This window comes from Sinocyclocheilus rhinocerous, unplaced genomic scaffold (genome assembly GCF_001515625.1).
Source record: "Sinocyclocheilus rhinocerous isolate Xijiao unplaced genomic scaffold, SAMN03320098_v1.1 scaffold548, whole genome shotgun sequence".
Lineage (NCBI taxonomy): Eukaryota > Metazoa > Chordata > Actinopteri > Cypriniformes > Cyprinidae > Sinocyclocheilus > Sinocyclocheilus rhinocerous.
Window position 1 is genome coordinate 297,212 of NW_015664702.1, and position 24,064 is coordinate 321,275.

General features: G+C 35.9%; 1 protein-coding gene across 2 annotated transcripts in view; it reads left to right on the plus strand.

Annotated features, from left to right (window-relative positions):
• Positions 1-24,064, plus strand: part of farp1 (FERM, RhoGEF (ARHGEF) and pleckstrin domain protein 1 (chondrocyte-derived)) — an 84,797-nt gene that overhangs the window by 44,928 nt on the left and 15,805 nt on the right. The window contains exons 4-17 of one of the 2 annotated variants that reach the window (XM_016541235.1): positions 445-487; positions 590-668; positions 6,862-6,959; positions 8,888-9,002; positions 9,508-9,655; positions 9,812-9,907; positions 10,013-10,179; positions 10,453-10,521; positions 11,353-11,428; positions 11,756-11,957; positions 16,428-16,615; positions 19,035-19,124; positions 22,021-22,154; positions 23,131-23,212. In XM_016541235.1, coding sequence (XP_016396721.1) covers positions 445-487; positions 590-668; positions 6,862-6,959; positions 8,888-9,002; positions 9,508-9,655; positions 9,812-9,907; positions 10,013-10,179; positions 10,453-10,521; positions 11,353-11,428; positions 11,756-11,957; positions 16,428-16,615; positions 19,035-19,124; positions 22,021-22,154; positions 23,131-23,212 — 1,587 coding nt within the window. The remainder of the gene's footprint in view (positions 1-444; positions 488-589; positions 669-6,861; positions 6,960-8,887; positions 9,003-9,507; positions 9,656-9,811; positions 9,908-10,012; positions 10,180-10,452; positions 10,522-11,352; positions 11,429-11,755; positions 11,958-16,427; positions 16,616-19,034; positions 19,125-22,020; positions 22,155-23,130; positions 23,213-24,064) is intronic. The other variant, XM_016541237.1, reaches the window with a different exon arrangement.

A 24,064-nucleotide genomic window follows, 5' to 3' on the forward strand; every position in this document is an offset into this window, starting at 1 on the left:
ATGTATTACAGTAAATGCTTGACATGGTATTTTAGGATATAATATTATATAATAATAATAACAACAACAACAACATCGATTGTTTGTGTAAACTATTTAACTTTTTACATAACCATTCGTGGTTAAGTGAAGAGACGTGTTACAGAAATTCTTGACGTACTGTTAGTGAAATAATTTATGCAAACACATTAAAATATTAAAGTTATTAACCTGTAAACACAGGATGTTCCAAACATTTGGCAGCAAAATTATGCTGTCGTATAATATATTCCTTGTTTGACCAAAATCTAAGGCATTTATATATCATGGATAAGGCATTGCAACAAGCTCAGTGAACATTTTTTAAGAGGAATGTTAATTGTAAATGTAACTGTAATATGTGAGAACACACCCAGTGCATTAACAAACATGTGTGTTGTTTGTTTGGTTTGACTCTCCTCTCAGGTGTGGCTGGATCTGCTGAAGCCGATCCTAAAGCAACTCAGACGTACGTATCCGAGTATCTCTCATGAGTTGATCTGGTGAACATGAACACCAGACGACACGATCTGACAGCACGTCATCATGCATCATGTTTGTGTGTCTGCAGGACCCAAGAACACCATCCTGCGCTTCGTGGTGAAGTTCTTCCCTCCCGATCACACGCAGCTGCTAGAGGAGCTGACCAGGTGCCGTTTGTCCTATTCATTTACAGCCTTTTACATTACTAACACGGCCTATAATCATTTGTATGTTCAAATAAATAAATACATAAATGTATAAATATATATGTGAACATGTAAACTATTATTATTAATTGTAGCAATAATAGTAGCATTAATAATAATAACCATGATTGGCTATTATATAAAAATATGTGTATATATGTGTGTGTGTGTGTGTGTATAAATATATGACTCAAACGTGACTCAGCCCACCAGAATTTAATGTTAGAGCTGTGTTTTTAACTACATTGTGGAATGTTATTTGTTATGAATAATCTTTAAGTTGCAAATAACAGAGTAAATAATCAAATGAGATGAAGTACTGTTTATTTGTGAAGTATTTTACTGAATTAAAAAAAATGCATGAATTAATCAGAAATTCTGCATAAATTAACTCCATTAATACATTTTCTCACTGGATTTTGAAATAATTTAAAATAATCAATACTTAAAAGAAACCACTAGTATGAGACTTATTAATGTTAATATTAATTGAAAGAAAATATATATGTTAAGTTAGAACTTCTACTGTTATAGAAGTTAGAACGGTCATGTTACGATTTATTTTAATATAACTGAAGTCTTAACAGTTTCAGTCTTAACTGAAACGTATAGATATCATTTAAAGAGTTATCAATCATTTGTTATGAATAATCTTTAGGGTGCAAGTAACAAAGAAAATTATTAGAGGAGATGAGGTATCTTTCATTTGTGAAATGTTTTACATAATTAAAAATGCATAAATGATGCATATATTAATAAACAAATTAAATAGATTTATATCTAAAGCGATAATATATCTAAAAAAAGAAAGAAAGAAAAACATAGCACTAGCATAAAATTACTGTGACATAATTGTGTAATATTCAAATTGTGTCATATTTTATCCAATTTTGTTCTGTTAATAAAGATAAATATTACAGGTCATTCTCAGATTGGATTTCAATAAATAGAACACGAACGTTGGAGACATTTATTCAGTTTGGTTGTAATGTGGCCTCAATCACTCGATATCAATATAATGCATCTGGTGTAGAAGGTGAGTGAAGTGGCCTGTAAATCATGCAAGAGCTTTCAGTTGCTGTAATGTCCATAACTAATGACTTCTTTATGGCCGAACTGCATGTTAATATTCTGCGGCTGATTGTGTCGACACGCCGCTGCCTGACAAGCGTAATGAATTTTACAGCACGTTCACCGACAGAATGACTCGTGGCACATTTCCCCGTCGGCTTTAGAGAGTCAGGCATCATTCAGGAGAGGAAATCTGAGGCAGAATAAGACTCCCAGGAGTCTCTGTGTTTTTTCAGAGCGTTCTGGCCGGACTGTCAGTAGCTGCTGGCAGGAGAGAAAGAGCTTCTGATGTTCCTGTGATGGCTGCGCATTATATTACTGCCAAACCTGAAATGTTCGGCCAAGGACATTTTGCCTTTGCAAAACACTTCAAGCTGTAAAAATCTTTTTGATGGATTGTGCAAACATAGCTGATAGCCTAATAGAACATTTTGGAAATCGGTTCGAAAACCCACTGCATGAACTGAAGAGAATGAAAAAAGAATGAACAATTTGCACTCAATTTGAAAACGGAAGATTATGCGTGATTTTAATTGTTTTTTTTTTTGTTTGTTTGTTTTTGAGAGAGAGAGTTTTTGAAGTGTTATTTTAGGATTCTCCAGGGTTATTATACAGTAGTTAATAAATGCTAAAACTAAATCCATAAAACATAATTTTTTGTACTTGAAATAAAATAAATGTTCACTGAAATGAAATAAAATTTTAAACGTTTTATTTCAGCTAATTGTCAAGGCAACATTTGTATTTTGTGTAACTTGATGTCCTAAAATAACTCAAACTGAAATAAAAATTATAAATGCAGTGTTAAGTAACATTGTTCACAAGCTGTTTTATTGGCAACCTGGCTTGAACTACGGGTGATTCATAAGGCCAAATAGAACCTGCCTAACTGTACTATATGTATGTGTGTATATATATATATATAATAAAATTAATTTAGGGCTGTTGGAGTTAACGCGACAACACATTGATGCAATCTCATTTAAATATATATATATATATATGAATTGAATTTTATTCACATGCGAGTTGCAGTCTGACACATTTTTCCATCCCCTTTTGAATGACAGGATGTAATCGGCCCTGATCATTGGCTGTTTTTAAGCGATCGACCGATGACCAATATCGCAAAAAATTATTGGCTGATACATTGGTGCATATGCAGATATAAATATATAAAAAATATTTATAGCATTTGCCTTTCTATTAGACAGAAAAAGTTATTGTCTGACATGTGGCTTTTAAAATTTTTTTTTATTATCGGCTCTGGCTGACAAGTGTCGGAAATGGGACTTTTATTATGACAGCACTGAGAATCAGTGTATGATGGACAAGAGGCCCTGTCTTTAACAGTTTTATCTAACAGAAAGGCAAATGCTATAATACTTTTTAATATACTGTTGACATTAAGAAAATACACAGTACATTTAAATCATTTAAACAAGTCTTTGAATGTCTATTAGACATTTAATTCCACAAAACCTCACACACCTCTAACTGTGTAACTATGCATTGTTGTTTGCTATCTTTAAATCATGTTATATCATATAAATCGCCATTATATTGGCCATCAGCCACCCAGTATTCTAAGATATCGGCATTGGCCATCCAAAAATCCACTAATCTCAATATCATAAAGACAGTCTCTTTTGAATCAGGCCAGTAGGCAATGACCCAGAATGCCCTGACCACCTAGCAACATGCTAAAAGTCACTCAGAACACCTTAGCAACCACATAGCAACAATTTGGCAACCACTCACAACAGTGGCGGTGGTTTTCACACCACTCAAAATTACATTTAACTCGAATAGTTCACATAGCTCTTAGGACTGTTAATAAGTATCGCTTTTTATTTCTCCTCTTTCCTACTACTTGTTTCACTTCTGTTTCAGTTTTTTATAACCATTTCTTACTATGTGTCAGTAAGTTGTTGTTATTTTTAGTGATGCGCGATCATGATTTTTCATGGCCGATTCCGATACCGATTTTTTACAAGCAAACTGGCCGATTCCGATACCGATTTCCGATTTTTTTTATTTTTATCAAGCAACAAACAAGAAAGAATAAAAGTACACATAAACAAGATGTTTATTTGGTATTTAACAGGCTAAACTGGGTTTTGGCTATTGAAAACAACAACTGTAACCATCTGAAATTAACAGCAGTATCTGCGCAGTAAGTAGGCTACATTCAATACAAACATAGGTTGGCCTACTGACAAAAGCATTTAGCTTTCGTTTTTAAATTGGGTTGAAACTATAAACTGGCCTTAAATGAAAACATTAACTGTAACCATGTAATTTTAAAGGCAACAACTGCATAGTTCCACAATCCAAACAACACAATCAAAACACATTCAACACTCCAAACAAAGATGTTACTTAATCAGCATTCAGCATTTGTTTTCGTTTTTAAATTTGGTGTAAAGAAAAAAAGATCTTTACCAGTGAAACTAAATAAAACCAAAGTAGGCTATATAAATAAATTATTCCAAAATGTTAACTATGGCAGGTGCTTTTTAAATCACATTAAGTCTTAATGTGTATTATAATGTGAATACAAATAATGTAATTTTAAGGTAAAATAAAAAATATTAATCCTATAGCCTAGAACTGACGTTTACTTCTGGCTTTTCAAAAGTGCATGCGAGTTCTTCTTTACAAAAAGAAGCATTTCAGCTTTGTCACAAGTTAGTCTGTTTCGTTTCTCATCCAACACGTGAGAAGCTGAGCTGAACAAACGTTCACTGTCTACGCTTGTGCAGGGCGCGGACAGGTACACTCGCGCAACTTCAGCGAGTGCAGGAAAGCGGCTCTTATTTGTGCGCCAGTACACCAACGGCTGTTCGCTTCTTGGTATCTGTGCCTCAGACAGGTAGCTCTGCATTTCCAGTGCTGTACGGCTGCCCGTATCCTTAATCACTTCAGATTTTTCTTCCAATATCTCATCGTGCATCGCCAACAGTGAGCTTGCTCTGCGTGGTATTTTTTCTGCTGGCGCCTCTGTGCACACTTCCGGAAAAATCGGACGAAAAAAATACAAAAAACCGGCCGGTTGCCGATCGCGCATTATAAGCAAAAACCGTCCGGTTCCGATTTATGGCCGGTCAACCGGTGCATCCCTATTAAAAATAGCTTGTATTACATAACCACTTGGAAAAGCCTGTTTTTTTTATAATCCAGTGAATTAAATTCTTCACATTTGCTGGTGATTCATCTAATTTGAATTTCAGCTAATTGTCAAGGCGACATTTTTATTTTGTGTAACTTGATGTCCTAAAATAACTCAAACTGAAATAAAAATTAGTAATGACTATATCAACAAAAACTACTAGAAATGAGAAAAACAGAACAAAATGACCAAAAAAATAAAAAATAACTACAGAGAATATAAAAATAAAAATTCTAATTGCATCTCAATGATGCTAAAGTAACACTAGTATTATTTATATATTTTATAGTATTTATTCATATTTTGAATAAACTTTTTATTTTATTTTATTTTTAGTAATTTTATTATTATTATTATTAGTTGTTGTTTTTTAATAGTTCTGTTTAGCTTTAATTTATTTGTACTTTAGTTTAGTGTTCGTAGTTTTAGTACTTCAAATTAAACTTATTCCAGTTTTTAATTTTTAAGCCTAATATTTATATTGTATTTAATCTTAATTTCAATTGTAGAAAGCATTTTTAATAGTTTAGTTTTTGAAGGCAGAGAGGTTTAAGCAGGCAATAGAGTAGGCGGTTTGACTAAAATCATATTTCATGGTATGAGTAATTTTATGCAACAGTCATGGTATAAATCATTATATTGTTATTTTGGCTGGAAATGCCATTAAAAATTAGTGATGCACGATCATGATTTTTCATGGCCGATTCCGATACCGATTTTTTACAAGCAAACTGGCCGATTCCGATACCGATTTCCGATTTTTTTTATTTTTATCAAGCAACAAACAAGAAAGAATAAAAGTACACATAAACAAGATGTTTATTTGGTATTTAACAGGCTAAACTGGGTTTTGGCTATTGAAAACAACAACTGTAACCATCTCAAATTAACAGCAGTAACTGCGCAGTAAGTAGGCTACATTCAATACAAACATAGGTTGGCCTACTGCCATTAAAAATAGCTTGTATTACATAACCACTTGGAAAAGCCTATTTTTTTTTATAATCCAGTGAATTAAATTCTTCACATTTGCTGGTGATTCATCTAATTTGAGTTTAGTTTTGTATCTGGAGCTTAAAGGTGACAAACCAAAAGATTATTATTCAAAACTACTAACATTATGTAATGTATGTAATATTATATATAAATACAGAATCTATAACACAGATGCTGGTTTCATTCAATTCAAAAGCTATAGAAAAAAAATGTTTTTGTTGCTTATTTTGTAAATAAAATCTAACAATGTAAGTTTAATTGGAAAGTATATATACTTATATTTAATTTATTGAAAATAAGTATATACTTTCCATTTGGCACACATAATAAAAGTTTAAAATAACTATTATCGTGTTTTGCGATTGGTTCACTAAAGATATTTTGAAGAAGTACAAATACAGACTATGGTCCGACTGGACCAGCAGAAAAATCCCTATTGTTAAGCTGTGAGTCCTGTTTGATCGCATAATCAACTGAATAATGAGTTTATTGTGCTTGGCAGCAGCACAATAACAGATGGACATACTGAGAGAGAAACGCTGCCAAACTCAATCAGAGCGTCTCTTTATAGTTCACGACTGCACTTAGCGTCATGAGAAGATGCTGTTAAAGCCAGACTAACCTTCAAACACAAGCACTTCTGATCTGCCCTCTGCTCTGTTGCATGAAAACACCAGAAAATATTGATCAAAAATGCTAAAAATGGACTTTTAACTAATAAACACACTTAATATTTTGTATAATGTGTCATTAGCGTCAGACTATTGAAATCAGTTGTGTAATTGTTGCACACATTAAACTGCCTGTAATTCAGTCAATAAGCATCTGTCACTGTACTGAAACCTTTCTATTGATTTACTGTCTGTCATTCTGATGCAGTCTCTCTTCTAAACTGCTCTCATTATTTCCCGACAGGTATCTTTTCGCCTTGCAGATCAAGCATGACCTGGCCTGTGGAGATTTGACCTGCAATGAAAGCAGCGCCGCCCTGCTGGTGTCTCATATAGTGCAATGTAAGACATTCAAGACCAGCACTAGAAGTGTAAATAATCACGCTGACATGGGTTAGATCTGATTATGATCCTTAATGAAATAAGATGCATGCTTCAAATTGTGCAAGTAAATTAGAAAGCTGGATTTGGGCGATATTTAACTGAAAATAGATCAGGCATTGTATTTTAGGTAATAAATAAATGCATAATGCATTGCATAATCATTTATTAAATTCTGTAATAGATGCATTGAAGTTTCGTTGTTAATTTCATTGCACTTTCATCGGTTTGATGATTTTGGCACAGTTCATACAGTCTAACAGTCAAAAACATTCACACATTAGGGAGCTGAAAATAGGTCAAGAGTTGTATTTAGGACAATAAAGACACTGAACAAACAGAATTATGATCTATGTTAAATCTCCATCACAAAAGCAGTGTTTAAGTATATTAATCTTGTAGACTAGTCTTTGTTGTCAGCAGAATTCCTGAAGGATTATTTGAATGACAGTGCTGTCATCGAGTGGATGGATCGGATTATACTTCATGTTGTCGCTCATGCAAAACCATGTTCAAATCATGTCAAACACACTGCTTCCACATCACTACATCACAGGCTGGTTAGTTGCTATGGAAACCGCTGCTGAGGATGCTGAGGACTAGTGTAGCATCAGTAATAGAATCAAGAGACTGACCAGTGGTACAAACCAAAGCGTTTTTACATTTTTAAAGCTCTTATAATAGCAGCAAATCTATAAAAAAATAAAATATTAAAATAATTTAATATTTTAAAATAATTAATTGAATTTAATCTCATTATTTTGTTTTACTTTTTGACTGTATTTAAACATTAATTGTGTTAAATATACTGACACTGACATTTAATGATGTATTAACTATGGTAGCATAATATTATATTATATTATATTATATTATACACTTTTTTGTAGGCCAAATATATATTTGTTGCTGTGAACAGCATGGTAAAAGTAGAAAACAAATATAGTTCAAAATTTTACGATTTGTAAACTCCAATGAACTTAAAGCTGCAGTCTGTAACTTTTTTTGGTTAAAAATGAACCAAAATCAATATTTGAGCAAGTACATAACCAACCAGTGTTCAAAACTATCGCTTACTTTAGCCCGATTCACAACGGTTAGCTTATAATAATGTTTCGATTACAGATAGCCTGGGATTACAAATATTTGTATTTGAAAGAAAACCAGTTCGAAGGGAGCATAATTTGCTTTTTGGGTTAAAATAATTTCTTAATATGAAATTCGAAGAGTATGACAATTAGATTAGACTGTGCAGAAATTGAAATCTACACGCTAATACACACTATACTCATAGTCACCAATGCTGATGTTGTTAACATTAATCATTTGAGAATAAAGTATAACAATAATAATAATTTGAACGGTTTGATGTGATATGAGCTAACCGATCTTTAGATTTAATCACCATTGGTAGCGAGATTTATGGTAATGCTTTTTTCCTCAGTTGGTCAGAACAAACGTGGCAGACTTGTTACTTACTTGTTCAGATGGCAATACTTGAAAAAATTCTTATTTGGGTTATATTCCAAGACGTAGGCTAGAATCTGTGATTGCGAACTACAGTAGATATCCACACCGGTGCAGTGACTGACTGCCACACATACTCTTTAGAACATTAGATTCATCCACGCTAGAGCCGTGCCGACTCACAACCCACGCAAGCTAGATAATTCCACACACAGCTGCAATTCTAGGTTTTCAAACAGAGATGGCGACAAAGAGGCAAAACTTACGGACTGCTGCTTTAATTAGCAATACATTTTAGATATCGCATTCACACACACATATACATATATACATACACTAAGTTAAGTTACTACTGCGTACCATTATATTGATATAAAAAATATAATTGATATAGAAACATGTTTCTGTTTCTATGGTTGCAGCTGAGATTGGAGACTTTGAAGAGGTGCAGTGCAAACAACATCTACTCAACAACAAGTACATTCCCGAGCAGGACGCACTGATGGACAAGATAATTGAATACCATCAGAAACACGTGTGAGTGTAACGTCATGACTCAAAGTCAAATCAAACTTGATAATTGTTATTTGGTTTAATGGATGCTTGGATTTATATGCAATATAGTCCAGCTGAAAGCACACATAATATCAGATGTTTCTCAGCATTAAATGATCAGTGTGCTGTTTATTGCCACAAATGAAGGAGCTTCTTATTTAGTGAAATTCCCTCTCTTTAGAGCTTTGCTAATTAAACATACTGTTCAGGGAATTGGTCGCCGTGTACAATTTGTAGATTGCTTTGACATTTAAAGTTCAGACCATTTTTAATTTAGCCAGTAAATTGTGTGATATTTACCAGTGAACAGATTTCATCAGCAATTATGAACAATTATAAAAGTTCAGATCCTGCATGCTGATTCTGACATGTCTTTTAAGGTTGTGATTATAAAGCTTATTACTTGCAATATTAATCTTACAAACTTGTAGAGATTCTTCACACAAACAGATGTGGCTTAATTTTGTATAATTTAACCCTTCCACAGCGGGCAAACACCAGCTGAATCGGACTACCAGCTTTTGGAGATCGCACGAAGACTTGAGATGTACGGAGTGCGTCTTCACCCCGCAAAAGATCGCGAGGGTACGAAGCTCAGCCTTGCCGTGGCCCATTCTGGTGTGCTAGTCTTTCAGGTAAGTTACAAGTGTTTTTCTAAATGAAGAAGGGTATTATTGTGGCTATATGAGGTTTATCCTAGAGCAAAGCTTTCTTGTTCTTAAATGGAATATGTTGTGGTTTTTATTTTCTTAAATTGTCCCTAAATGCACTTTTATGCTTGACTTCTAAAGGGACACACCAAAATAAATGCTTTCAACTGGTCTAAAATCCGCAAGCTGAGCTTCAAAAGGAAGCGCTTTCTCATAAAACTACGACCTGACTTAAATGTAAGTGCTCCCTTGATTGTTTTATAACAATATCCGAATGTCTCCATTTGCCCTTTAGTTTAGGGAACATTAAAAAGACAAAATGTTCTGTTTCTGCTCTCGTAGCAGAGTAACTGTCAGGATACTCTGGAGTTTATGATGGGAAGCAGGGACTGCTGCAAGGTGTTTTGGAAGATTTGTGTGGAGTATCATGCCTTTTTCCGCCTGTTCGAAGAACCCAAACCCAAGCCCAAACCGGTTTTGTTCACCAGGGGTTCTTCTTTCCGGTTCAGGTACATAACATGTGCACTTAAAGTAGTCTTAAATGAACTTAAATGGTGTCTTCACCATCACCAGAAATTAAATTTACCACTAAGTGAGACGTTTTACCCCGGTAACTTCTTTCTCTAGCTCAGCATGTATTCTGCGTGCATTTATTTGCTAAATAATCACAGTGCAAGTAGGTCTCAGTTCTTGCCAGATGGTTAATGTTTTGATGTACACGTTTTCTTCTTCTCTCTTTGTTTCTGAATCGCTCTGTCATCTGTCATGTTTTGCCTCATTAGTGGCCGCACACAAAGGCAGGTGATTGATTATGTAAAGGACTCTGAATTCAAAAAGGTTCCTTTTGAAAGGTGAGTTTTCTCTGTTGACCTTTGTCTAAATGTCACTACCTTTCTGCTGCATTTAATTTCCCTCCAAAACAGTCAACACACCAGTTATCTATTTCCTGAGAACCTTTATTGAGATAAGTCAAATTTTGCATTCATAAACACCACGTCTCATGTACATGCCACTTCATGACACGTTTATCCAAATGACATTCAGATATGACTTAAGCATATTCCATTCCAATCTCCATTGAGCATTTTCACCAGGTCTTTGCTGAAATATGTCATATGCTGCACCCTAAAAATCACCTAGCAATGACCTAGAAACTATCCAGAAGTCCCTAGAAACCACCTAGCAGATCACCCAAAATATCATAGAAGACTCTTAGTAGAAATCACCCAAAACATACTAGAAAGCACCTAGCAATGTCCTGAGAACCACCCAAAACATCCTAGAAACCACCTAGCAACACCCTAGAAACCACTCAAAGCACCATAGAAAACACCTACCAATGGCTTAGAAATTACCTAAATCCCCTAGAAACCACCTAGAAATCACCCAAAACGTTCTAGAAACCACTCACAGCACCCAAGAAACAACCTAGCAACCACCCACTTCACCCTAACATCACACAGCATCAAGGTTTTTAAGCACTAGATGAAAAAAATCTTCTTGTTGTCTAGTGGTATCATTCTAGTCAACTAGCAGCAGTCAAGGCCTTTCATTATCATACAGTAACCCAATCAGCCAACATCCATAAAGCAGCTGCGTGGAAATATATCCAATTTTGAACCTAGTGAAGAGATCCCCTTGGAAAAACTCCTTGCTAATCATTTCCAATCCTCCATCCTCAGAAAACACAGTAAAATCCAGTCCAACAGCGGTCTTTCTCCATTCCCACCCAGGCTGTGTGTCGAGGGTCAAGGAGAGGTGAGTGTAATCTATCTTGGTGTACTGTACAAAAAAATATCCCATATTATGCAAGCTTAAAGTCAACATCATAATCGACCCCAATCACTTTCTAAATACACGTTCCTGGTCTTATCTTAAACGAATCATCAATGCACCTTTTTCCAACGTAAAAAGCCTTAACAAATTTTTCACCATAATATAATAACTTGCTCCACCTCTGGTAACATTCAACTCCCAAGTGGCTTGCAACTGCATTTTCTTGTTGACTTTAAAGTGCCAGTGTTAAGAGTGGTCAGTTTATGCCTCTCATCCTCTTCCTTCCCAAATCTCTTGCATTCTATGTTGCAGAGGAATGCCAGTGCTTCAGGACACCAGGTGGACTCACCTGTTGGGCGCACCCAAGTGACTGTTGAAAACCCGGCTCTCCATCATTACACTGGGAGCCTAACCTCACAGACCAACGGATGCCGAAACGGGACCCACGACGAGGCGGATGCTCGATTAAAGCCATCCCCATCCAAGCAGCAGGCCGAGCATCTGAGCACAGGTCTAGCATTGCATGCTGCCAAGGGTAGCAGCTCCTCGATACCTTACATCGACTGCAGTGACGTAGATAGCGAATATGATGTGGTCAAAGGCCGTGTCACTAGGTCTCACTCCCACACACATGACAATGATGAGGTTGAGCCAAACGGCCGTAGAGCGGGCAAGAGTAATGGTTATGGAAATGGTCAGCACAATGGACAAAGAGCAAGCAAGTCTAGATTCCGGGAGTCTCCTTTGACCAGCCATCGGTTGGGTCAGAGTTCAGATACCTTCAACGGTAGTCAATTGTCTAATGGGTCGTTTTGTGGTAACGGATCACCACGTGCTCTACCCCTGAGTAGTACCTTGGTGGATGAATTGTTTCAAGGTATGGACAGCCGTGGTCTGGTGTCACCTTCAGGTCATCTAGTTGGTTCCCGGAGTGCAAACTGCAGCCCAGTGATGAGCAGTTTTCACAAAACCAACTCCCTGAACCATCCAGAGCAGATCGGCTATAGCGGTCGTCGCCGTTGGGATGACGGTAGTCATTACCTTACAAATGACCGATCTGGGAGTGAGCCTCAACATTATGGGAGCTACTCCCCAATTGTTAATCGATCCCCACACTTGCAGAAACTCCAAAACGGCATGCGCAACCGTTCCGACACTGATCCCATGATTTTGAGCCAGTTAAGTTCAACCCCGGCCAATGAACCTCGATCAGTTGTCTCGAGGGCTGAACGTATGGCCGCCCTTGAGCGCCGTGTGGCTGCTAATGGGCTTGGAGCGTCTAGCCAAGCTCGATCCAGCAATGTCCAGAGACTCTATGGTAGCCAGCTGAGTGCTAATGACCGTAGTAGCCCAGTCCATATGATTGATGGTTCCACTAGTAGTGGAACGGAGTCTAGTGATACCGAGTCAGATGCAGGAACCAACTCTTACAGTCAGCCCCTAGTCCTTGGAAACCCTGGGGCAGCCAATTCCTCCCCTATGCCCCGAAGCAAGTTCTCATTTGGCAGTCTCCAACTGGAGGATGAGGGACAAGGGGGAGACAATGGCTACAGTTATCCCATCAATGAAGAGGATGGGGGGCAATTCTTCAACTGCTAGAGAAGATGAAGTGCGCCTGCTTATTTGTTGACTGTATATCCATTTTGCAACTTGGAGACCCAGTCAAGGTACTTAAAGGTGCATTGTGTAGTTTCTGTGCCGTTAGTGACACCAAACGGACATGGCATGGCCTGGCATAGCATTAACCAATTGTGCTTTGGGGCACAATTACCTGCAGATATGGGCAGTGTTTGGGAATTACATTTGGTGGCACTAGTTGAGCAAGGATTAACAAGATTAGCAATGATGGTATTTTTGCAATGTTTGGAAGGTTTAGGAAGAAGACTCTGTTCTGCCTGAAAGAAATATTTTAATACTTCAAATATAGGTACAATTCATATCTATTACTCGTAGAAGATTAACTTCAGATTGATGAGTAATTTGAAGGTCCTTCTGCAAAGTGCCATGTCTATAAATGTAGAGACTGAAATCTATTTACAATTGCTAAATAAGGTTACCCATATTACTGCTAACCAATTGACTACTCATTTTGCCAAAAGTGTGAAAGATTTCTTTGTCATTCGTGTAGAAACAAAGGATTACAAAAATACAGAAAGATACCATGCCTTTACTCAACCAGAAATACCTTTCTGTTAGTCATAGCTTACAGAAGCTAATGTCTCTATGCACTAGCAATATGCTATTGCTAAAATAGTGGCAATATGACAACAAATGTCCAAGATATGAAAGTTTTGAGAGTGTCACTGCTGTGTGGCATTGACGATTTGTCACAGCTAGGCAAGCTAGTTCTTCAAGATTTTGATGGATAACTTTTGTATAAACTTGAACTAAGCTTGTATTGTCGTAAAAGCAGATCATACTGGTTGGATGTGTTGTAAATTAGATAAATTAAGAGATTGTGTAGACATAACTTGAGATAAGCAACAGTGAATGGTTTAACTTTTTATCATACGCATCAAAGATTTTCACCCAACCATGATGGCTTCATGCTAGCTTTGTTATTGTTTTTTTTGTTTTTTTTCCAAACTGTTTGAAGTTCCAAGTTCTTTATCGTTGATGTTTCTACTTGGGATGCGGCACGATCTGGTGGCATTGTCATGTTTGCTTGCCCATTTCTCAGCATGCATCACTCCTGTAAAAATACAACATTATAAAGATTTCATTTTGTTTTGTTTTGCTTTGCTGCTTAATTTCTTTTTTCCTAAACAAACCGCTGTATCTCTGGCACGCCTCATCAATGTCATCTGTTTGTGGTTCTTTTGCAATGCTTGATGTACACTTGATTTGTAAGTATATTAACCTGTGCTCAGGTTGCATTGCTTTTAAGACCTCTCCTGCCCAATTTCAGCACTGTTCTAGCAGCATGTATCTCTGGAATGCCTCACCTTGTCTTTTTTCCCTTTCTCTTGGAAGCATGTCAACCTGTCCTTGTCTCAGCATTTTGCTGCCGTCTTTTTCATATGTGTAAAAGACTTTGCATTGACAGGGGACCATTAAAATGCAGTGGTCTTTTGAAGTGGAGATGGATGTAGGTGAGAATTGGACAGACTGTGAGTAAGAAACTTTTGAGGCTCAGAATGTGAAGTCTAAAAAGATTAGGAAGGTTTTCAAGAGATGTCCTGAAATGTACTTATTTTCAGCCTGACCTTTTATCCAGAAGTTCTTGCACTTTTTTGCACTCTTGTTTTTTTAGGCATTATGCATTAGGGAATGCATTTGTAATATAATCTTAAAAAAAACATTTGTTTATTTTCCAAAAGCCAACTTTTCCGTTCTTTTGAGAAATATTCTTTATTTTTGCATGGCAATCTTATGTCAGTGAAAGGTTTTGGAAAGTGTTGGCAAAGCCATTCGCAAGACCACTGCAGTTTTTGGGTCCGTTACTCAAAATTTAGCAATATTTATTGCAAAGCGTCAGTTTATGCCACTGTTGATATGAATGTATATAATCCTCACCCACCCATCAATCTGTAATTTATCATTGCCAGTGACCAAAGTCGTTCCTAGCTTTTTGTAAATTACACTAAAATTTGATTTTACTTGTAGGTTTTATTATCACAAGAATACTGTAGCAGTATTGAATGATTCACTCTTTTTCAACTTGTGATTTCTTCAGTATGAATTGTACTTTGCCGAGGTATACGAAATGTTCCAGATATATTTGTGTAATATATTGTAACCGTATTTTCTTAAAATACTCATAATTAACAGTGCAATCACTGTGGCACATATGCAAAACGATTAACCATAAGTGTATGTGTTTACAAACCGTCTGACGTAGACTGTACTAGACTAAATAACCAGATAAGCAATGGAAAGGTCACACCGGTGAGTCTTAGTATGCGTTTTTTTTTAACTCTTCCTCCCTGTTGCAACCCTGTAGCCCTTATAAATGGACTTTCTGAAGTCTCAAGGTTGTTAAATTTCTCTATGCCTGTTCGCAGGTTCTGTACGATTGATGTCTGTTGTTGTTTTTTACTACTCCAAGCCCTTTTCAGTACTCTTTTTCATTCTGGAACACTTTAACATTGTAAATGAATGTGTATTAGTAGCAATAAAACATGGTACTTGTGAAGCGGGACTCCAGACGTTTATTCCGATGCCCGTAGATGTTAGCGCCTTGTTTCGTGGTAGAGTAGCCATAGTCATTTAGTTGTTTGTCTTGCATGTTTGCATGTGTGCGTGATGAGGCCTTTGTCACCAGATTTGCGGCTCGTCCAACGTCCTCAATAATGGCTGCGCTGTGGACACTCGGTGCATTTGAATTGTCCCGGTTCGCATGTCGCATCCCATTCGTGCCAAGGCATGGGACACGAAACGTTGTCGGGCAAGTATGTGAATGTACTTGTGTAGTGAATGTATAGTGGTCTGAAGATTTCCCCATCATCCAGGGAATGTGTTATGTATCCCGGCAGTGTCCTCAGGCGGAAATCCCAGACTGGGATGGTGTGACTCACTCATGTCTGGATCCCGGTGTGGTGCTGTCATCCGTAGTCTAATTCCAAACACAATGTGTGTCGTGCAGCTTTACCCCTTGGCGATTTTGAATCTTTACTAGTAGTATTAATGATAAAAATGTCAAAACTACCCTGCAGAAAAGACCTGCTGAGATTGGCATGGATTTGCATGCTAGTCCAAGCTGGTTGTTGCTGGTCTTACTGATAAACCATGCGGTTTTTTGGATGGTAAAGCTGTTGACTAAGAAGTCTTGCTAGTGAAGATTTCTGGTCATGATACCAGCATCTAAAATGCTTGCTGGTCACTAGCTGCTTTTTTCAGTAGGGTAGTTTGACTGAATGTACATTTTGAACCCTCGTACTTGATTGTATTTACTAAGTGCTCACTCACTAGTCCATTGATATTTGATAACCCAATCCGCATTACTGCAAGGCTTTAGCATGACGTGCCTGTTCTCCTTTAGGTCCAGTTTCCAGGAGCCCTCAGCACAGCGAGTCTCCGTCTGCGGGCCAGGTGATGGTGAATGGCCAGAAACAGAGTCTCAGCCTGGGCCAAAGTCCAGACGGACGGCAGCCTTCGCCTCTCACCAGCCCCTTACTGACGGATGCCGGCTTCGTCCGCACAGACGACGAGGACGAGGTTCGGAGGAAGGTTTGTCTTTTGGAAAGGGAACAATGTTCGAGATTAGCAGCATGTGCTAGTAGTGGCGTTGGTGGGTCACTTTGGTTGTTTACTGCTGTATTATGTGGTTAAAGTCAAATTGTTGACTGTTGTAAGAATGCTATTTTGAACCTCGCTAATCACTGATCAGATCTAAGATATATTATAAACCATCTAGAAAACGTTGTTTAGGTTTTTTCAATCACCAATCTTGAAGGGATAGTTCACCCAGAAATGATTATTTTTTTTCATCATTTACTCACCCTAACATTGTTCCAAAACTGTTTAGGTTTTCTGTTTCTTGAACTGTTTCTTTCTTCTCTTGAGCACAAAAGAAGATATTTTAAAGAATGTTGGTAACCAAACAGCTGACGGTAGCCATTGACTTCCATAGTATGAAAAATAACTATGGAAGTCAATGGCTGCCGTCAACATTTTTGGGTGAACTATCCCTTTAATGCTGATATCTAGAGAGAAGGGTTTAGTTTAAAATCATGAATGTGAAAGAGCTTACATATAGTATATATTTATAATATTAACTCATTAAATTTTTTTTATTATAAATTAATAATATTAATATTTCATTATACAGTTTTATAAAAAAAAAAATCTGTATTTTTTTGTTTGCATATGTTTTTTGTTTATTGGAATATATTATAAAAATTTTTTTACATTTTATCAAAGTATATAATTTTTATTAGGACTGTCAAATGATTAATCGCACCCCAAATAAATGTTTGTGTTTACATAATATATGTATGTGTACTGTGTTTATTATGTATATATAAATACACACACACACATGCATGTATATATTTAAGAAAAATATGTTATGTTTATATGATAAATATATTTATGTATAATATAAATATAATAATATGAATATATAAATGTATATACATGTAAATATTTTCAAAATATATATTTTATGTGTGTATTTATATATACATAATAAACACAGTACACATACATATATTATGTAAACAAAAACTTTTATTTTGGATGCGATTAATCGTTTGACAGCACTAGTATGTATTTATATTATATATAATTTATATATAAATATATCACGATTAATCATTTGACAGTCCTGTTTTTTTAATTTATTTTGTTTTATTGTTATTATTTTTAATTAATTCTATTTAGCCTTTGCTGCTGATGTGGCAATGAATGAATAAATAAACAAACAAATAAATAAATACTTCCATTGTCATGTGCACAAAATTGCTGAAATTAAATGAATAGCTTTATTTTACTCAGCATTTACTGAAAAATCACTCAGAATAATCAAATATTAAGTAATTAATGTGCCTGACCAATATAATGTTTATGACTAGTTAGGTCTTTTGTTGCTGGTAAATACTTACGTTTCGTTAATTTCTCAATTGTTGTGGCAAAAGGTTACATTCAGAGCCTGTAATTGTTTTTGTCAGCCAATTCAACCTCTTTAACTGTAGCTCAAGAACACCACAGTCATCTCCTCCGCAGTAGATTTCAAGGACCCTCGGCTAATTTTCCTCTTTAAATTACATTGTGCTTGAATTGAAGGCGCTCTAGACAAATTAAGGTTACGGTGAGAAGTGGAAGGGCTGCGTTAAAAGAGTTTTATCATCAGAAGTGCCACTGCGTTTCGGTCAAGTGTCTCTGTGGACGTCTCAGAATAGGAGACCTAGATAAACTCAACCCAAATTCCAGTCTATTTAGGGCAGATTATGTAGCGGCGGAGTGAAGCGGCTCAGTGAACAGTGAGAGTTTTACTTCACTGAGACGGCGCTGTGTATGTGTGAGGATCAAGTTTGGTTTTGTCGTAGATGTTGTCTGGTGATTTTCTACTTTCTACAGTTGTTGGCATTTGGTTCAACAGAGCATTTTATTGGACTAAAATGTCCCTTGATGTTTGTTTCTGACCCATTTTTATCAGCAAAAAAACTTCATAAATATAAATATTTTAAATATATTTAATTGATTTTAAATGCTTTAAATGCATCTCTAAAAGTATAGAAATATCTCCTGTTATTTGTTTGTGAATTTATTTAATTGTGTCCTCGTAATTTTGGTGCTGGGCAACGATTAATCACAAGTTTTTGTTTATATAATATATGTGTGTGTACTGTGTATATTTATTATGTATATATAAAGACACACACATACAGTATATATTTTGAAAGTTTTTACATGTATATATTTATGTTCATATAATTTATATTATATATAAATATATTTAATATATAAACCTAACATATTTTTCTTAAATATATACATGCGAGTGTATTCATATACATAATAAATATACACAGTACACACACATATATTATGTACACAAAAACTTTTATTTTGGATGTGATTAATCATTGCCCAACACTATTTAATTTTTCAATTTCTTTCATTTCATTTTTTCTTCCACTCACAGAGGTTCCCGGCTGATAAAGCGTACTTCATCGCCAAAGAGCTCCTGACCACAGAGAGGACGTATCTGAAGGATCTGGAGGTCATTACAGTGGTAAGACTCTAAATACTCAATCGATCTCACATAGCCATTGAGTTTTCAGTCTAATGTAATATCTGTGACATTCCAGCTGTGACTTGCGCTGTTATTTAAGTTTTGAAATACTTTGAAATTTTTACCTTTTCTGAAGAAAATGTGAATATATGCCACAAACTTTCTCAATATTTTCTAAACCTTGTTTCGAAGCTTGTTGCTAGGCAGTTGCTATGGTGATCTGTTTGTGTGTTTCCTCCAAACAGTTGCTATGCATTTGCTAAAGTACTGTGAGTGTTGCTAGGCAGTTGCTACATTTTTTTTTTTTGGCGGTTGCTAGTGCATTAATAAGCTGTTGCTAGGTTGTTTCGAGTAGTTGCTAGGGTGTTGCTAGGTGTTCTTTATGGTTGCTAATGGTTTGTTTTAGTTGTTAAGGCATCATTAGGCTGTTTCAAAGATGTTTGGGTGTGAGTAGCATTGCTAGATGGTTGCTAAGGTGTTCTTAATGGTTTCTAGGGTTCTAATGTGTTATAGGATAATGTTTGAACATTGCTAGAGCGATCTAAATAGTTACTAGGGTGTTGCTAAGCAGTTGCTAATGTTTTCTGGTAGTTGTTAGGTTGTTGCAGAGATATTCGGGTGTTGGCTAGGATGATCTGGGGGTTGCTGTGGATTTTCTAGGGTTACTAGGTTACACTACGTGGTTACTAGAGTACTAAACCATTTTGAGTGTTGCTAAGGTTTTCTGGTTGTTGCTAGGGTGTTAATAAGCTGTTGTGAGGGTGTTTTGGGTAGTTGTTAGAGCATTGCTAGACAGTTGATGTAGTAGTGTTAATAGTTGCTAGGTGGTTGCTAAGGTTTTCTAGCAGAATGTTTGCACATTACTAAGGTGTTCTGGGTAGTTTCTAGGGTGTTTCTAGGCAGTTGCTAATGTTTTCTGGTGGTTGTCAGGGCATTGTAAGGCTGTTGCAAAGATGTTTGGGGTGTTGCGTAAGGCATTGCTAGATTGTTGCTAGGGTGATTTAGGTGATTGCTATGGCTTTCTAGATGGTTGCTAGGGTGTTCTGGATAATTGTTGCCAGGGGGTTGCTACCAAAAGCATAACATGTTGTCAGGTGGTTGCTAAGGTTTTTGTTTGGTTGCTCTGGTGTAATAAGCAGTTGCTAGGGTGTTCTGAACAGTTGCAAGGTGGTTACTAAGGTTTTTTTGGTTGGTTGGTTTCTAGGGTATTAAACAGTTCATAGGGTGTTCTGGATTGTTGCTAGGTAGTTTCCTGTAATTCTTCATGCAGCTAAATCCTTAAATATTGCAGTGTTTTTTGACTGAAATTTTATTGTCGACTGTGAAGTCATGTTTTTGAACATTTTGATGTTTATATCTATTTTCTGGAGGTTAAGGAGAAACATCTACACCAAACATAATAAAGCATTTAAGATGAGGTGTAGTTGTTGTTCCTTTGCTGCTTGCCTCCTTTCTGTACGTCTGCTTTGTAATGCATCTCTTTGATGTCTTACAAGGTAGCGGAAAGAAGCAGCAGGGCGACGTGTTTACACGTCTCATAAATATTTCCTTTTGGCTTCTGGATCTGAAGCTGCTGTTTGGATCCTAGACCGCCACACCCGCCTAACTGCTCGCGTTATTACAGCTGCATCTGTTCAACAGTTTAAACACCATAGAGATCTCCTCACAACCCTCTGCACTGCTAGTGAGCGAAGAGGCACAATTAAGGCCAAAGTATAGTTTTACACGTATGCGAGGGTCTGCGAGGGTCAGTGGTGGCAGCACTGGCCCGGTCCGTTGTTTCACAGAAGAAAACAAAACTAAAGACAGAACAACAACAACAAAATACTAGAGTCTGCAACATGAGATAACTGCGACTTTAGTTTAAAAGAGTACAAAGACATTTTTATAGGTCAACTTCTGGAGAAAAATAGCACATAGACTGAAAGATAGGGCTCTCTAGAGCTCTCTGGTTGCTAGGTGGTTGTTAGGGTTTTTGGTTGGTTGCTAGGTGGTTTTTAGAGTTTTTGGATGGTTGCTAGGGTCTTAATAAGCAGTTTCTAGGGTGTTCGGGTTAATTGTTAACAGGTTGCCAGGTGGTTGCTAGGGTTTTTGGTTGGTTGCTAGGTGGTTGTTAGGGTTTTTGGATGGTTGCTAGGCAGTTAATATGCAGTTCCTATGGTGTTCAGGTTAATTGTTAACAAGTTGGCTAGTGGTTGTTAGGGTTTTTGGTTGGTTGCTAGGTGGTTGTTAGGATTTTTGGTTTGTTGCTAGGTGGTTGTTAGGGTTTTTGGATGGTTGCTAGGGTGTTAATAAGCAGTTCCTAGGGTGTTCGGGCTAATTGTTAACAAGTTGGCAAGTGGTTGTTAGGGTATTTGGTTGGTTGCTAGGTGGTTGTTAGAGTTTTTGGTTGGTTGCTAGGATGTTGTTAGGCTTTTGGATGGTTGCTGTGGTGTTCTGCATAATTGCCAACATGTTGCTAGATGGTTGCCTGTTATATATCATGTAGAATATTTTTTTTGTAGGGGCGCACAAGTGTAAAATCACAGTGGATGTTTTGTAGTCTCCAGAACATGAGAATGAAGGTACAAAGAGTCTTTATTCATGGATTCTTCTGTCATCACGTCATACAGTCTGTTTGAGATAGTCATCACACTGCTGATTTCTTCATGTTCGGATCTATATGAGGAAGTCAAATTGTTTTACAGTGTGGGATTTCATGTTTGATGTGATGATGGGAAACGATTGATGTGTTCCTCTATTTACTGTAGACCGTTTAAAGGCTCATATCATGGAAAACTGATTTTTGAAGAAGAGTTTGATAAGCTAGATGTATTCAAAGCTTCCTCTATAACTCATCCATAGCATGAATGCTATGAAAATGTCTTGTTTTTCTTCTTTCCCTGTATGTTTTCAGTCCTTTCAGAAGTCCGTAGGGAAGGACGAAGCCATGCCGGACTCCTTGAGGAATCTCATATTTGCCAATTTTGAGCCAGTGTATAAATTCCACGAGACGTTCCTGAAGGACGTGGATCAGCGTCTGGCTCAGTGGTGTGTATATGAGATAAATGTGTTTGTTATATTGGAATGTGTACAAACTGCTCCAACCGTAACAAACACACGCCTCGATCTGTCATTCAGTATTTTAATACACCGTTTGATGCCTTTTCATTTGCTAGTCAAATAACAATTGCATTGCATCAGATCTAGTTAGCTGTAACATGACATGAAATTAACCTCACATGACTGAAATACCTGTCGTTACATAAAAGTGCATCTGTCAAGAACATGCCCAGGCCATATTTAATCGCAAAATGAAAGAAAAAAATAGGAAAATATATTTTGCATGCAGAAAATGTGTTGTGACGTTATTTTTACTGATGCATTTTGGTCCTAAAAACACCCTTAATGTTCATAATACTGCATGATTTGGTGCTGGTTATCTGTTGTCCGCCTTCAGGCTGCATAACTAGTTTAACTAGCATAACTAGCAAGTCTTGTTTAGTTGAAAGGCTTCACAAATGATGTTTTGCTAGACACCAGATAGGCCAGTGTATTATTTCAGTTGTAAATTAAATACATGTAAATATTTTATATTTATGTTTTTTATAAAATATTAATGTTATAAAATATAATATTAATATTTTAAAATAAAATATTAATATATTATAAAATATATTTGTAAAATGTATATAATTTTCATTACACACACACACACACACACACACACACACTTACATACATTATAATATTATTCATATACATTTACATTATATATATATATATATATAAGAAAGTGAATCCAACAACAATCATCAATTAAAAAAAGGAAATATGTTCATATAAAATTATTAAATATAATTTAAATATATAATTTTTTATTAAATCTAATTAAAAATGTACAATTTAAACATATTAATTTAATATATATTAAATTGAATGTAATTAATAAAATAAATGCAATATATATTTATAAAATACTGAATATATTAATTTAATGATTGTTAATTTTGTTTGTTGTTCCCAGGGAAGGTAGATCTAATGCACACATCAAAGGAGACTACCAGCGCGTTGGAGACGTCATGCTGAAGAATATCCAAGGTTTGAAGGTCAGAACATCTAGATCTTTCTTTGATCCTCTTTGATTTCACTGAAATATTAGTTTTGGACAGTGTTTTTTTCTATACCACATAAAATGGGAATTTAAAATGGGATATAAAATGGGACAAAAATTGTCGTCCGATTGTTTGAAAACAAAAAATAAATAACAACAATAATAATAATCATTATTATTATTTTATTTTATTTTATTTTCATAAATGTTTGAGGTGACTATGCCATAAGCCACACCTGAAAATAAACCACATAAACACAATAAACATGTAGGATGCCAATGCTTTGATCCTCTTTGATTTCACTGAGATATTAGTTTTGGACAATGTTTTTTCTATTACACATAAAATGGGAATTTAAAATGGGATATAAAATGGGACAAAAATTGTCGTCCGAATGTTTGAAAACGAAAAAATAAAAATAACAACAACAATAATAATAATAATAATTATTATTATTTTATTTTATTTATTTTCATAAATGTTTGAGGTGATGTAGTACTATGCCATAAGCCACACCTAAAAATAAACCACATAAACACAATAAACATGTAGGATGCCAATGGTGTGCAAGAATTTAAAAGATTACTATGGTGTTATCATAGTACATGAACAAAAAACATGATATCAGATACTTTGCAATGCACTGTACCACTGGACTGTAAGATTACTGTTCATATACCATGGTATTTTCAAAGAAAAGTGTTCAGTGTTGGGGAAAGTTACTTTTAAAAGTAATGAAAGAATAGAGCAAGCTAGTTTTAGAGGCCTTATTTGCTTTTGTTAATTGTATAATAAATAAATGAAAACAAATAGATAGAATACAAAAAGATTAGAAAAGCTAGTGTT